Source organism: Thalassophryne amazonica, chromosome 22 (assembly GCF_902500255.1).
Source record: "Thalassophryne amazonica chromosome 22, fThaAma1.1, whole genome shotgun sequence".
In the NCBI taxonomy this organism is placed as follows: domain Eukaryota; kingdom Metazoa; phylum Chordata; class Actinopteri; order Batrachoidiformes; family Batrachoididae; genus Thalassophryne; species Thalassophryne amazonica.
In genome coordinates this window covers 23,088,336-23,104,485 of record NC_047124.1, presented here as the reverse complement: position 1 = coordinate 23,104,485, position 16,150 = coordinate 23,088,336, and the positions used below count along the sequence as shown (strand labels likewise).

The following is a 16,150-nucleotide window of genomic DNA, read 5'->3' as shown; positions in this document are numbered from 1 at the left end:
CGTGAAACTAAAATGAGTTAATGTGCAGAAGCAGTTTGAGCACCATAAACATGAAACACGAGGAAAGACGGTGAAAAATGTTGGCTGTTGAAGGGATGCATTTTAGCGTGAAGTCGGACTAACTTGATGGTGGCATGCTTGAAAACGGACACACAGTGATCTGGAGAATGATGCAGGCATACCACAAACACAACTATCATCCATCCTGAGGCATGCCGCCTCACCTGGCACTGGAACCAACAGCTCCTCTGTGCTGTGGACCGCCGACGGGTCAGCATGGTCTCTAGCTACCACCCGAACCCGATAGGACGTCCCCGGCTTTAAATCTTTTATCAGATATGAGTGGGAACCATTTACTGACTCTCTTTTCCAGTCCTCTTTACCTAGAATAAGGGATGTGGATAGAGAGGAATGAGATTTGGAAAAACTAAATGACTATTTTAAAGGGAGATAAATGTAAGCAGAAATTCCATGCATGTGCCCAGGTTTTCCAAAGTAAAGGAAGCCTTACTGTTTTCTACAGTATATTCCACAAACACATTCTTATGGTGTCCAAAGTATTCCCAACTGATAACTGCACCATCCTCCAATACTGACGTGTTAACCGTTCCAAACACAGGCCCTAAAGGAGGCACTGAGCACACAAGGGGAAAAGTAAATAGTTTAAATTCAAAAATGCACTAATTAATAAACAGAGGCAGATAGTAAAAAAAAACAACTTTGAAATACTCATGTAGAAGTACTACTATGCTTAAATTCATGAGCAAGTCCATAAAGTACTGTGCAAACATTTTTCGACGAACTTACCAGGATAATCATTCAAAAATGACATGTGTCCCTGTGTCCTCAGTCTGTGGGAATTGTGCTTAGTCCACAAAAGCATATACATACACTTAAAGCTACAGAGTGTAGGGTTTAGTGTCATCTAGTGGTGAGATTTCTGATTGCATGATTTTGTTTCACTTCACATTTACAGTGTTTTAGCATCAAGGATTAAATGGCTACAGATGCTGTCATTCCATTTTTCAAAATAAACACCCCTAAATCACACATACTGTAGCTTTAAATGAGCCAAAACATCAAAATAGTTTTGTTGAAATTCTAGGTTGCTTACACCTTTGCACAGTACAGTACATACTATTATTGTTTAACTGTTTAACTTATGATGTTACTTTAGACAAGTAACGTTTGAAAACTGGCATTAGATTCAAACTAGCTTGAATTTTTGTACAGTAGGGGACACGGGAAGTGCTTATACCCTTGTAAAATGGGGGATGCGGAGACTGAGTGATGGGGAAGGTTGGGTGTGGGGGCTCTGTGGGGCCTGAAAGAACATGGAAAAAAGTGAGACAGCACAAAAACACCACAACAACTGCACAGAGTCATGGTTCTACAGAGAAGCATGCAGACATAACATGCATTCAGGAACCTCTCCGGCAAGATTTAAATTAGGTGTCATGAATCTGCTGATTAATTGTTTAGAGAATGTCTCATGGAAAAATACCAAAAATTAAAGCCCTGTTCTCAATTCTACTTCAATACATTCCAAAAGGTCACATTAGAAAACTTAGCAAACCTTCGAGGGTCCAGGAGGGTGATAAACCAGGATATGTTGTACTTTTGTTTTACTAGATGTAATACTAGTTGTATTTTTTGTATCCAAACAAAAAGTTCCTCCTCAGCCACTCCTTTCCAACCCTCCCTCATCTGTTGCACAGAGCAGGAGGAATGGCAGTTGGAGCGTTTTAACAAATATAACTGCTCTATTTGTGGAAAAAGCTGGTTGTATGTGGATTGTAGTCCAAACATATTCTTGGTCAGAGGCATGTAATTGTGATTTTTGGATGCATTCCTGAAAAGACACTGCTGTCTGTCATATTGGGGGGAAAACTTTAACAGCTATATTGTGAGTAGTGAGGACATCTGACTCTGTATAAAGGTAGGGAGGGCCGGACTCATGTACTAAATGCTCATACGTAGAAATATCATGCACTAAACACACACACACACACACACACAGACAGAAAGCCAGAATGGGAATATAAACAGGGGACAGAAAAGCTCATAGCACAGAGGGAGTTTTGCTTAATTGTCTGCACAGGATGCCATTAATCCATGAAATCTTTCCATAAAAACTATTTATTGGCTGTTCTATTAGTGTGCAAAGTGACAAAATAAATGTTAACATACTTTGAGAATGTACTGCATTTCCATAGGGCCCACTAACGCTGTTGTACATACCTTAACATTACCGGGAAGTTTTCTGGAAGCGGCAAAGTTGTGCTAATGTTATACTAAAGGTGTGCTACGGTGGTGTTTGCACATATCATATGGTTCAAGTCCGGTGAGTTACATCTACAAACCATGTGGGTGATAACACTGGTTAGAGACTGTGACCCTCCAGGATGCATATCTGTGAAAGTGAGAACGGGGCTTATTTGTTCCAAATTTTCAAATGTGAGGAGTTACTCCTTTTTTGCTCTTTAATGTCACTGTGGACTTGGTGTTACCTGTAATGGCCATATTTGCACTATTTTCCTTTATGTTAATTGACTTGATTAAGCAAAAGATACAGACAAAAGATGTGCATGACTGACAGCTTGCAGCATGCATATTATCTGTTCAGCACAAAGTGTCGTTAATTTTTTTTGCATGCTATTTATGGGGTTGTAGCATCAGGGGTGTTAGTATGGATTACAATAAAAACATTTGCAAGTATCTGAGTATCATGCATGAGGCTTCTTCTAAAAGGTGCGCATTTGAAAAGAACAAATCCAAAAAGTCAACCCTACAAGCACGAGTCATTCTGATGCAAATACTCATGTGTCAAATCATCTGCTGATGTTACAACATACAGTATGTGGACTAAGATGTCAAAATAGGACACACTTGTGGTTGTAGATGCCATGGAAGTATGCCACGTTCAAAGATCCAGCCACATAGCGGGTTTTTGGACATGCTAATCATGCAGGTATAAAGAGCCAAAGCATCTACAGTGATATCTGCATTGTGACAGTTAAACTCTAATGGTATGAATAACATGCAGGTACTTCCAGTGGCAAACACAGGTTACCTTTGCCCGTCTGTATAGTGGGCTCAATATGAGCTTCAAAGAGAAGAAAGACAAAAAGACAGGAGTATAGCAGTTTGCGAAGGACCTACTTGTTCTGTGACCTTTCAGTCTGGTGTAGACCTTTTTTAACGTGTTTGTAATTTACCACTGATGAAGACAAAACATAAAGTTTACGTATGTACACAGAACTTACTTGTGTCCATGACTGTCAGGGCCTCTTCTGTAATGTTGGGACCAGAACCCTTGATTGTTCTTGCACTTAGGCAGAACCTGTAGAGCTTGTTGGCATTCAGGTTTGTCAAAGTAACAGATGTCTCATTGGCTAGAAATGTCATAACTTTGATAGGCCCCAGTTCATTGGTTGTGTTGACTGCAAAGAAATGGAAATTCAATCACCAAAATGAGATTAAGACCATTATTATTAATAATTATTAGATGCCTGATGTTAAGATTTTCCATTCCATGAACCTAGTATATCAAACTTTGAATTCTCAAAGCCTACCTGGTTGGTATTCAAGTGTGTATCCAACAAGGCGTCCATTATTTTTGACTGGTGGACCCCATTCCAGTGTCAGAGAGTCCAGATTTGGATTGATAACGTTCAGAAAAGAAGGGGGACCTGGGACTGGACACAGATCCAAAATCACAATCACAGTTGTGCCAATGCAGAAGAACCATGGATGTCACCAATCATCTCTGCTGGAGAAGCAGTCTAACCCACTACAGGACACTATCAGGGCACTGTGCAGCACCTACAGCGACAGATTGATTCGCCCAAAATGTCTGAAGGAGACGTATCATGGGTCTTTCCTTCCTACTGCTATTATAGTCTACAATCTGCACTGCTTCCAGTAAGTGTATATATTTACTTATGTATATCCCGTCAACAAACACTTGTTAAATCCGTTTTACTGTACACACATTGGACTTACCCTACACACTGTGTAACAACATTCTATTAACATTGCCGATGTGACATTGCAAATGTCCCCAATTGGGACGAATAAAGGAACAGGTTGTTTTATCTTTATAACATTTCTGTTTGACAGCGGCAGACACAAAGAAAATGGGCTTGTGTATTTCAGGATGATGAAACTGAGCTACAACCCACAATAAAAACAATTTGTCCGGGATAAAAAAAACAAAACAAAAAAAAAAACGTATTTGGTAACATGAAAATCAGTCAACCCACACCTCCCTCAGGTGTCTCAAACATCTTGTTGGAGCTCGGTGGCCCCTCTCCTTTGCTGTTAAGAACCTTAATGAAGAGGGCGTAGCGGCTGTACGGCTGGAGACCCGGCAGACTTCCTTCGCTGCGATTCCCGCTGAACGTCAACACTTGCTCTTGCTGCGCCGCCTCCTCTTCTGTCTCATGCACGCCGTGCTCACGATGGTAGTACACCTAGAAGAACCACACCTGGAGTTAATATATATTGAAGACTGTCGTACTATGAAAAAATGGTGATGAAAAGTATTTTTCAAAGTGTAATCTCAAAAATATTCACAAACCATAAAAAGCAGCAACAGAATACCACAAAAAAATTTTTGTGGTCCTTTTACCACCACTTCAATGACAATAAATTACGGTTCAGTGTTTACAGTGGTTTATTGGTTTTGGTACATCAAGTATTAAGATATTATTTAATAATAATTATATAATAATATTAACACGCATATATAATATTAATATAATTAATACATGACTTTTAAATAATAATATTTAATTCTATTACTTATTATATTAATAAAGCATTAAAATACAGATTGCAAAAAGAACATCCACAATGTCTTGTAAAAATAAGCCTACATAGATCAGATCTACCTTGTATCCTTGTAGTTTCCCCCTAACTGATGGTAGAGACACAGGCTGCCAGTGCACTTCTGCTAAAGTGCTGTTATGAACCATCACCTGCACAATGTCAGGAGCAGATGAAGGCACTGCAAGACAACAAAGAGAAGAAGAAAACGTGGCAAAAATGGGTTTGTTTTAGTAGCTTTGGTGGGAGTGCTGCTTCTAACTTAAAGTGAAGTAGTTTGCGCCAGACTATTCTGCCATAGCTCCTGATTCAGTTTCAGGGATGACTAAACTAGTAAAGCCAAAACTAGCTGACCAATAAAGGTGGTCCACTCACAGTCTTCCCCAGAGTATCCCGTCACTGTTTCAGGTTCCGGGCCGTTGCCGTAGTCATTCAGAGCTTGAACTTTGATCTGAAAGGGCTTGTATGTTGGAGTTCCAGTTACAATATACTGTGAAACATTGGCCACAGTGTCCGAGGACCAATCCTGATCCACGTCCTTCTGTCTCCACTGTACCTTGTACTGCATTCCAGGTCCATTTGATTGAAATCCTGTCAAAGGCTGAACAGGAAGATAGTTAAATAGAACAGGTAGAAAGGAACAGGTAGAAAGACCGGTAGTTTGTTCTTAGTATTTAGCGCACAGTAACAATTACAACCCCTGGCAAAAATTATAAAATCACCGGCCTCAGAGGATGTTCATTCAGTTGTTTAATTTTGTAGAAAAAAAGCAGATCACAGACATGACACAAAACTAAAGTCATTTCAAATGGCAACTTTCTGGCTTTAAGAAACACTATAAGAAATCAAGAAAAAAAGATTGTGGCAGTCAGTAACGGTTACTTTTTTAGACCAAGCAGAGGAAAAAAATATGGAATCACTCAATTCTGAGGAAAAAATTATGGAATCACCCTGTAAATTTTCATCCCCCAAATTAACACCTGCATCAAATCAGATCTGCTCATTGACATTGACCCTATGTGTCTTTTTACAAGGAATATTTTTGCAGTTTTTGCTCTATGGCAAGATGCATTATCATCTTGAAAAATGATTTCATCATCCCCAAACATCCTTTCAATTGTCCAAAATATCAGCATAAACTTGTGCATTTATTGATGATGTAATGACAGCCATCTCCCCAGTGCCTTTACCTGACATGCAGCCCCATATCATCAATGACTGTGGAAATTTACATGTTCTCTTCAGGCAGTCATCTTTATAAATCTCATTGGAAAGGCACCAAACAAAAGTTCCAGCATCATCACCTTGCCCAATGCAGATTCGAGATTCATCACTGAATATGACTTTCATCCAGTCATCCACAGTCCACAATTGCTTTTCCTTAGCCCATTGTAACCTTGTTTTTTTCTGTTTACGTGTTAATGATGCCTTTCGTTTAGCTTTTCTGTATGTAAATCCCATTTCCTTTAGGCGGTTTCTTACAGTTCGGTCACAGACGTTGACTCCAGTTTCCTCCCATTCGTTCCTCATTTGTTTTGTTGTACATTTTTCGATTTTTGAGACATATTGCTTTAAGTTTTCTGTCTTGACGCTTTGATGTCTTCCTTGGTCTACCAGTATGTTTGCCTTTAACAACCTTCCCATGTTGTTTGTATTTGGTCCAGAGTTTAGACACAGCTGACTGTGAACAACCAACATCTTTTGCAACATTGCGTGATGATTTACTCTCTTTTAAGAGTTTGATAATCCTCTCCTTTGTTTCAATTGACATCTCTCGTGTTGGAGCCATGATTCATGTCAGTCCACTTGGTGCAACAGCTCTCCAAGGTGTGTTCACTCCTTTTTAGATGCACACTAACGAGCAGATCTGATATGATGCAGGTGTTAGTTTTGGGGATGAAAATTTACAGGGTGATTCCATAATTTTTTCCTCAGAATTGAGTGATTCCATATTTTTTTCCATCTGCTTGGTCTAAAAAAGTAACCGTTACTGACTGCCACAATCTTTTTTTCTTGATTTCTTATAGTGTTTCTTAAAGCCAGAAAGTTGCCATTTGAAATGACTTTAGTTTTGTGTCATGTCTGTGATCTTCTTTTTTTCTACAAAATTAAACAACTGAATGAACATCCTCCGAGGCCGGTGATTCCATAATTTTTGCCAGGGGTTGTAGTACACTGAAAATTTAAACCTTTAAACTCCACAAACACTTATGACAAAGAAATGTAATTGAGGTTTGCTTTTTTACAGTTTTAACATGAACTTTATTATACAGTAAAACTCACATATAATGGATTTAGGCAGACCAGCCAATTTTGTCCGTTATAATGGAAATCTGTTATATGTATAAAACAGAGAAAATCCGTTATATGCATGTAACAGGTTACTGTAGTTAGTCAGGTGCCGAATGATCTATGGGGAATCCCCCAGCACCAATTAGTCTTACAAATTTCCTTGATTAAATGTCGTTGAATAGGGGCCTGCCTTATTTAATGGCCAGGTAAAAATTTCACCTGAAAAAAATTAAACGCCTGCTTTAAACAAGTGGCGGGCATTATGTGCATTAAAAAAGACAACAGTTGGTCGAGTTACTCTTTTTTTCTAAGTCCGCTGCAGAGTGGTATAGGCTAGTGACTAAACAATAGCTCTAATTAGCACCTATTGTGCTCTAGTTAGCACTCTCCTAATGATGGGATGGAAGCCTCCCCTGATGGCTCCCTTGACGACTCTCCTGATGACATGAATGACTCATTACCATGAACAAAAGACTGAAACTGCTTTGACCTGAGTATCCCATTGTAAACAGGGGACAAAGCGTGTCTGAGACCCGCCCCCCGGTTAAGGCTCGGTTTCAACTGTTTTACAAAGAATGCTTCCTTGACCCCTCTCTCAAACCATTTCTTCTCTCTGGCTAAGATTTTAACTTCCTTGTCCTCAAACGTGTGGTTAGTGTCTTTCAGGTGGAGATGAACTGCAGACTGAGGTCCACTGGCGACCTCTCTGCGGTGCTGGTATAGCCTCTTGTTTAAAGGTTGCTTAGTCTCACCTATGTAGTGTTCATTACAGTTTTCCTGACATCTGATATAATACACTACATTGCTCTGTTTATAACTAGGGATCCTGTCCTTAGGGTGAACTAATTTCTGTCTCAAGGTGTTAACCAGTTTAAAGTAAACTGGGATTTTGTGCTGATTGAAGATCCTCTGTAGTTTTTCCCCTACTCCTGCTAAATAAGGGAGAGACACTTCTCTTCTTCTTGTCTCCGTCTCCTGTCTATCTGGTCTCTTTGTTTTCTGGGACTTCTGCACTTTGTCCAGGGACCATCGTGGGTACCCACATACTGTGAGGGCTTTCCGTCATTTGAGCATCTTTTTCTGACTTAGTGTTGTAAAGTTGGTCATATTTGTGGACTTTTCTGCCAAACATATCTGATCCATGATCAAAATGTAATCGGTGGGTGTACTGCAAAAACAATTAAAATATGACAGGAGAGGAAGGAGTGAAAATGTAAACGTGACAAATCACAGTACTTGCAGTCTCCATCATTAAAGCAGGTGCGCGTCAGGCTCTGGAGAGCCACGCAGAGGGCTCTGATCTAAAGCGGCTGTCTTTGGGTCGCCACACCCAGAGATGTGTGAAACTTAACACTATATTACAGCGCAGGCAGCAAGCAGCATTTTGTGAATAATCACCAGCCTCATTTAGGTGTAGGTTTGAGCACGGTTCGAAAAAAATAAATACCCGGGCTTTTTCAAGGAAATATGTCACACTTTCCTCGAATCGGCAAGTGTCAGTGCTGAACTTCATTTCGTACCTCTGTTACTGGGCATGTCCAGACTGTTCTGTCCAGTACATGTGAGGGGTTTTTAATGAAAATGCATTGCGATCAGACAGGACATTTTGTCCAATGTGAGCAAAATCTGTTACACAAAATCTGGCATATATGGCGTTTATTGCATGGAAAATCATACAAAAGCATTGGGACTTCTGCTTTTGTCCAGTGAGTGCGAATATGACGGTTTAGGCGAGTTTTACTGTAAATAAATGTTGCATCATTCAGCATTTGTACAGTTAGACTTCTCGTCTAGTTTAGCCCGGCTTGGCTAGCAGCATTGCTTGTCTCTTGTCACTGTAAAATGCAGACTCTGACTGAAGATGAATGGCAGCTGGTCACTGTGCCACTGTCTTTTGTAGCCATTGTGGCCAAGAGGTGACGGGGTCCCAACTATGCTTGACTGCATTCTAACAAATACCATAGAAGCACCCTCCGCTGGACAAACTATGTAATGACAGAATTTGCAACAGCCAAAGTGCTTTTTCTGCACTGTTTATTCAGTAAAATGAAAGTTTTCATGTCAACAAAAATAACAGCGATACTGATATGCTGGTGAAAGGCTCACATCAGTCGATATCATCAACCAACTGGTATATCGGTTGGGCTCTAGTTAGATAGACATGTTTATCTAGAGAGTTTCAAATCTGTCAAAGATTGCTTACTGTCCAAGAGATGACCAAGTTGCCTGGTTCAGAGCCTTCTCCATGAACATCAGACGGGTTTTCATCAGGAGCTGGAAAAACCAAAGGCAATTAAAGTCTTAATTCAACTCCACTGGCACTGACTGTTTGTGCACCCAAACATCTTTATAAAAGTTTTCTTTTCTTTTTTAATGATTGTCATGCCGATGTTCATTACCTGCAGGGTTGGTCCTGTACTGGCGTGAGGGCTGGCTGGGCTCACTATAACCCATTTGGTTCAGAGCCAGCACTCTAAAAGAGTAGTAGACATATGGCGAGAGGTTCAGCTGTGCTGTGGTGCTCGTACCATCAACCTCAGTAAGGTTAACCCAAACGCCTGGCTGGTGGAGCAGGTCTTGATACTGGATCAGGAAATCTGAGGAAAACCATACATACCACAGCAAATTCACCTTCAAATCTGCAGTGTTGGATTTAAAATGTATCTATTTGTTTCCTGACGTTTGTTCCTTTATTAGCATTTCTTACGTTGTGTGGGACTGTTGTGTTCGTCTCCAGGGATCCAGGTGAGCTGAACGGTTCTCTCTGTCTGGTCAGTCAATTCCAGGTCAGTAGGAGGGTCCGGTTTCTCTGCAAAGACAACAAATGAATCAGAACCTCAGGAAACTGGAATCCCCTTGTGCTTTTCGTAACATCATGTGGTCGCCAACCATTCAGTGGAAAATGTGTTCCTGCTGCAGCTCGAAGTCAAAGAACTAGTTTAATACTTTTCCACTTAAGATTTTCACTTTTAGAAATTGTTATTTTGATAATACGGAAAGTCCCTTTAGATAGAATTTCCCAGTTCCTACTTCTGGATGTAAAGTGCTTGAGTCAGGATCCGAAGTGTACAAACGGCCGACATTTCAAGTCTTTGGAGTAAAATTAGTTTACCAAAATAATTTAGACAGACTAATGGCTGACAGTCACCAACCACTTTATTAGGTACAGAAGGAAAATGTATTTAATAGCCGACAATACTAAACTAATTTCTTTTGGCTTGTACCATTTTGCTTGGGGTCGCCACAGCAGATCCTATCCTGTATAGATCCTCTTCTTAATCTGGCACAAGTTTTACACCGGAGGCTCCTCCTCACACAACTCCAGATGGAAAACGGGGTACCCAATGATGGTTACTACATTAGATAGTATAGATACACGCACATTGTCTTTCACACTATTATTTTTCATTTTGAAGTCATGCATGAAAATTACTCTATAGATTATATAAATTCATAAAGATTTCTTCTGCAGACATCATCAAAAAGCCCGCATTTAGGTGGGGTAACTCACTGTAATACAGCCATAATTTGCTTATTGTAGGCAACTGTCAACATTGCAATGAAGTAGCAATAGCCGCGGAGTTATCATAGAGGTTTGGAAATGTTCAGAAAAAATGTTGATAATCTGCAAACTATTTGCACATTAATTGCAAGGCTGACATCTCCTTTATAGTTGCAATTATTTACATGGCAACCAAAGCGATTACATATTAACAACCTCTGGAAAAAAAAAAACTGTCACACGTGAGAGAAGCAGTAGAATTTTATTTGTAGTTTTAAAATTGTAGAAAGCATAGCTATAGGTATACAATTTACTGCACATTTGCAATCACCTGTGGAGGTTGACCACGGATACAACTATGGTATTTTTTTTTTCCTTGGATGTTAGAATACACTGAGAAACATGCATGTCCCATGATAAACAGAGCAAAACCATTTTTAAGTGAAGTATTGTAACAAAAATGCAATCCATGTAAAATGTTAAGATGAAAACAAGGGTAAATGAATATGGTGAATCGGAGAAAATGCGACACTATGGTCAGTGTTTGTTTACCGTAGACAATAGCTGGAGTAGGAGTTGCCTCTGAGTCAGCAAAAAGCAAGAGTGAAGTACAAGGAGGAGGTTAGATATTAGTGACAGAGTTAATAAACCACAGAAAATGACATTAATACAGGTACCCGGTGCTGCAAAAAAAAAAGCATACCCAAACAAGTCTGTTTTGTTTATTAATGTGCCTTCATACGTCATTCAAGTAAGACGACATAATCTCGGGTTCTGGAATAAAACGGCCTCTCATTGTAGAAAGAGTTGTATTACAAGAGGATAACTGCAAAAAAGTTGAGTAATTTTGTCATTGTGAACTTATTTCCATTGTTATTTGTTGGTATGCAATCTCTGAAGAACTACTGCAAACAATGAATGGCCGATTAATAAGTACACGGCCCTGAGGCAGATGTCGGAGTCATAATGTTGCACGAGATTCATCGGACAAATCGCCAAATCATTTAGTTGTCAAACTGAGAAATTTAGTCTCTTTTAAAGAATCTAAGTGGGCGGCCCCATGAAGTATGCAGCCTTTTTTTTTAAGGGCTGAACGTACCTATGACAGTCAGCATGGCAGTGGCTGAGTCTTGGTCCAAGGTGGTGTTCATGATGCAGGTATACGTGCCCTCATCCTCATCTGTCACATCTTTGATGGTCAGGCTGTCCATGTCCACCTCAAACCTGAACGTATCATGCAACAGTGATGCATTTATAAATAATTTTACTTTAATTCTGTTATTAGTGTAAAAAAAGCACATGAAAAGACAAAGTAAAATAAAGTACAGGAATAGATACTAATAATGGCCCAACAGCACATTTTTGAGCTTTGGTCCATTCCAGGCCACCATAATTCTTATGATTTAGCCATCCATGCCCTGCAATCGCCCAACATCTTCATATTTAGGGCTCTTCCCTATCCTTGCCCGGCGGATCCCGAGGTGTTCCCAAGCCACCTGTGACATATAACCTCTCCGGCCGAGTCCAGTACCTCTCATCATCAGGCAGCTCTCCCTTGTCTTTGAGCCAGGTCATGGTTGGAATGAGAGATGGGTCGTGTTTGACTTTACATTCAAACACAGCGCTCATCCCGCGCTGCACCACCTTGTACTCTGGCTGCTTCAGGATACGGGTGGGCTCTGGAACCGAGAATACGAGAGTTGGAAATGCCTGAAACACATTTGTTACATGCAGTGGTGGGCACAGTTCTGCTAATCCGCTAACAGCTAATTAGCTAAGCTAACTTTTTGGTTAGCAGATTAGCTTTTCAGCTCATTTTGAACACCATCAGCGGATTAATTAGCTTCCACTAAATTTAGTTCCGCTAGCTTTCAGTCCGTTAACATATCTTTTCTGGCATAGTGAGTAAGACCGAACGGTCAAAAATGTTTGCAAACCCTAAAACCAAACATTAATTCCTCTCTGTTGCATGTTTTGTAACAGCCAGGCTGCCATAAGGAACTCAGCCTTCCCCCAGCAGAAGGGGGCGGGCCGGCTGCCATTGCTGCTGGAAAAAAAACCCCGTCATTTACTTTCAACATACAGCAGCTCAGACAGTGGTAAATCGCAACGTCGTCTTCACTCATGGTCACAACATAACTCTTCACTAAACTAACTACTTTCCTTGAACTATAAAAATACAACAAATCTATAACGCTAACAAATCTATAATGCTAACAACACTCCTGAACTAACATGTACTACAATAATAATAAAACAACAAACAAACCCCAAACTGCTACAATGCATTGCTGCAATGCATTGTAATCGACAGTGTGTCTGCTTTGAAGGCAGTGTGCACATGCAAACCTTTTTTTTTTTTTTTTTTTTCTTTTTTTTTTTAAGTGAAAAGACACTTATTTATGTAGTTAAATTTGTCTCATTAATACCTGCAAATGATCTACAAATAGTCCTTGATTTGCACATGTATTTTGTGATCCACACGCACAAATTCCTGATTTGTAACTTGTGTGTTTGTTTTTAAAAATAGAAGTGTAATTTTTTTCCATTTGTTAAAAAAAAAAGGCATTTGCAAAACTGAAAAATTCTGTTTGTGAAGTGTGACTCAGCATGTTGGCCGCTTTTCACACTCCCATCCAGTAGATGGCAGTGTTCTATGCATTTTGATGGGGCGCATTACTTTAAAAGTGCAATATTTTCTCTTCGAAAAAATGACAGAATTGCTGTTAATGCGCTAATAAACTGTCCGGAATTAGTCTGTTTATAAATGAAACCATGAGGGAGAGTGCCTTGCATTTGATCTACACTGCCAGTGTGAAAGGTAAGTGAGATGTCTTTGCAGCAGCTGACAGGGTGTTTAAAGACACAAGTGCTGGCTTGTTGTTTTGGGTTTGTGATCGCTTCACGTTAAATTTAATCAGAAGCCTTTGTGGCACTAAAAGTTGAAACTGGTTTCTGGTTTGTCAGTTACCAACATTGTGCCTAGTCTATATTAAAAGTTAGCACTTATCTGTAATTTCCGCTAATTTTTCTAAGGAGTTTATCGGTTTAGCGTTATAAAAGTTGGCTTCTCAGTTAGCGGATTAGTGGTTATCGAAGCTAACCTTTCAGCTAGCTGTGCCCAACACTGGCTACATGACTTAATGCTTAAAATGCCTAAACTATAATCTGTCTTTGAGTTACTAGAAAGTCTTTCTAAGCTAAGAGAAGGTTCTTGGCATCACTGAGGCAAACTGGAAACTGATATATTTGGGAAAAATTGAGTATACAAGTTTCCGTGAACTACTGAATTTAGTAAAGCATAATGTTCCCGCCTATCCTTCTTACAAGATCTGAATTGGTCAAGCGACAGCAGTAACCTCGACATTTGCTTTTATTCTACTCTTTAGGCTTTTCAGTACAGTTAATGTGAAAACACCTACTGGTATCTGTAAAGAAACAGTCTGACCTTTAACCTCTAGGTAGGCATGATTCTCCTTGATTCCCAGTGAGTTTGTGGCGATGCAGGTGTACTTTCCGCTATTGAGCGGCTGGGCCACATGGATCTCAAGTGTACCATTTTCATGGATCACAAACGGGTCTCCATTGTGGATGCTGGTCTGCCTGTCTTTGAACCTGCATGGAAACGCAAACAAAGAGAAGAATTTAATGGTTTATTGGTGCTAAGTGGAAGAAGAAATAACGACTGTGTGGAGGACAAAGTCTGGCTTCTCAACAGCATTACTCCTCAAAAAAAAACTGCATGAAAGTTATTCAAGATATTTTTGCCAAAGCCTGTCCAAGTTCTATATAGGCTCTAATTTCCATTGATGCCGATGTTTATTCTCCGATTTCATCGTGTGAAGCGACTGAGAGTCTGACACGCCCTGGACAGGATGCCAGTCGGATGCAGGTTACTTCCCCAACCAAGGCTGGTACCCATTGACAAACTGGGTGGACTGGGACAATGTAGCGTCCTGCAAGTGTGTCCAATCAATGTTTAATTCTGAGTGTAAGACATTTTTTGCCGAAAACAAAACACTTCATCTCTATACCATGATTCTCAATGGCCCAATCTGTTTGAGTTAGTCTGGCAAAAAAGTCAAACGTTTAGATTGTCATTTTTTTCAGACATGTAAAATTACCTGAAGAAACACTGTAAGATTTTTCTAAGCAAAATTGTTTTTGGTTTTTTTTTTAAATACATTATAAATCCTATTGGAGGCACTTATTCAGCACATGCTAATGTTAGTCCATTAGCATAGTGTATGTGATGCTAGCGAGTTTTCATGTTAATGTTAGCCTGTTAGCAAGGTTTCATGCTAACATTATAGCTAGTATAACATGATGTGATGCTAGTGAATTTACATGCTAATGTTAGCCTGATAACATTGCATTAGTATTCCTAAGTACTTAATGTAAGCATGTTTGTATTTATATTAGAATGTGTATGTAAGTATGTATTTTTAAGCACATATACCAGTGGTGCACTGGACAGTGCTACAATGACAGTATTGACCAATTATAAACTCCAGCTGCATTAAATGTATTTTCTGCTGCATTAAATGTATTTTCCCAAAATTGCTCTAAGAAAAGATTGATTCAACAGATTATACAAAATTTCTTTGCTGTGATCATATATATTTTATTTATTAACTCATATTTCATAAATACTGCAACTAAGGAAATCTACTAAAATAGTTACTGTTATTAGGGAGATACTTCATTAAATTAATATAATACATTTACTAAACTATATAATTTAAGTAGTTTTATTTTGGGGAATTTCAGATACTATACAGTATACTTTGTAACATTTCTATACATTGTCTACAAAGGAAATTCAGAAATCCTAATATAATTCTCACCATGTGATTGTTGGTATTGGTGAGCCAAACGTGGCACAGTGAAGTAAGGCGGGGTTGTTGGTGATGACTTGGTACACTTGGTTGGGTGCAGTTAGCACCCTCGGTGACTCGGCTAAAAAACAACCACCACAACAAGTTGAAGATTTGCACCATACAAGCTTAAAAGAAGTTCACATCTCTTAAATCTCACCCAGAACACTGACAAAAGCATTTGCCAGCACGTAGCCAAACTCGTTGGATGCATTGCACTGGTAGACGGCACTGGATCCCGTCTGCACGTTATTAAGGATAATGGTGTCATCCTCCACTTTCCGGCTGTGGTCCTCAGGCACATCTATAAAATGTCAAGATATATGATCCACTTGGCATGTTTTTCAGTATTATTTTTTTAAATGCAAATATTTGGGCAGCATTCATGTAATCATTGACTGGAACTCATTCATAACTCTGTTTAGTCATGAGATGCTCCTACTGGTCGATAATCAAGTGTATCATGATGGCATAGAGGCTTCAGGATGTAATGACTGGACTTTTTAACTCTGCCCCTTCTCGCCAGACAGTGGTATTGTTGTGGTGCAGTCACCCTCGGCCCACCTTATCGAGCTTGACTCGACCAAGTGGAGTATTTGGTGTGGATAAGACTACATAATACACTGAATCTACCAGACAACTTTGAGAC

General features: G+C 39.6%; 1 protein-coding gene across 9 annotated transcripts in view; it reads right to left on the bottom strand.

Moving 5' to 3' along the window:
- The window catches only part of nrcama (neuronal cell adhesion molecule a), a 42,366-nt gene that overhangs the window by 13,238 nt on the left and 12,978 nt on the right, over positions 1 to 16,150 (bottom strand). For 2 of the 9 annotated variants that reach the window (XM_034163195.1, XM_034163196.1), the window contains 18 exons: positions 15,662 to 15,805; positions 15,472 to 15,583; positions 14,073 to 14,239; positions 12,156 to 12,303; positions 11,724 to 11,848; positions 11,177 to 11,206; positions 9,830 to 9,931; positions 9,522 to 9,719; positions 9,326 to 9,396; positions 5,206 to 5,431; positions 4,896 to 5,011; positions 4,268 to 4,475; positions 3,576 to 3,698; positions 3,267 to 3,443; positions 3,074 to 3,106; positions 1,259 to 1,324; positions 512 to 634; positions 225 to 383 (listed from right to left, as the gene is read on the bottom strand). In XM_034163195.1, the coding sequence (XP_034019086.1) occupies positions 225 to 383; positions 512 to 634; positions 1,259 to 1,324; positions 3,074 to 3,106; positions 3,267 to 3,443; positions 3,576 to 3,698; positions 4,268 to 4,475; positions 4,896 to 5,011; positions 5,206 to 5,431; positions 9,326 to 9,396; positions 9,522 to 9,719; positions 9,830 to 9,931; positions 11,177 to 11,206; positions 11,724 to 11,848; positions 12,156 to 12,303; positions 14,073 to 14,239; positions 15,472 to 15,583; positions 15,662 to 15,805 (2,328 nt within the window). The remainder of the gene's footprint in view (positions 1 to 224; positions 384 to 511; positions 635 to 1,258; positions 1,325 to 3,073; positions 3,107 to 3,266; positions 3,444 to 3,575; positions 3,699 to 4,267; positions 4,476 to 4,895; positions 5,012 to 5,205; positions 5,432 to 9,325; positions 9,397 to 9,521; positions 9,720 to 9,829; positions 9,932 to 11,176; positions 11,207 to 11,723; positions 11,849 to 12,155; positions 12,304 to 14,072; positions 14,240 to 15,471; positions 15,584 to 15,661; positions 15,806 to 16,150) is intronic. The other 7 variants (XM_034163197.1, XM_034163201.1, XM_034163199.1 and 4 more) reach the window with 4 other exon arrangements.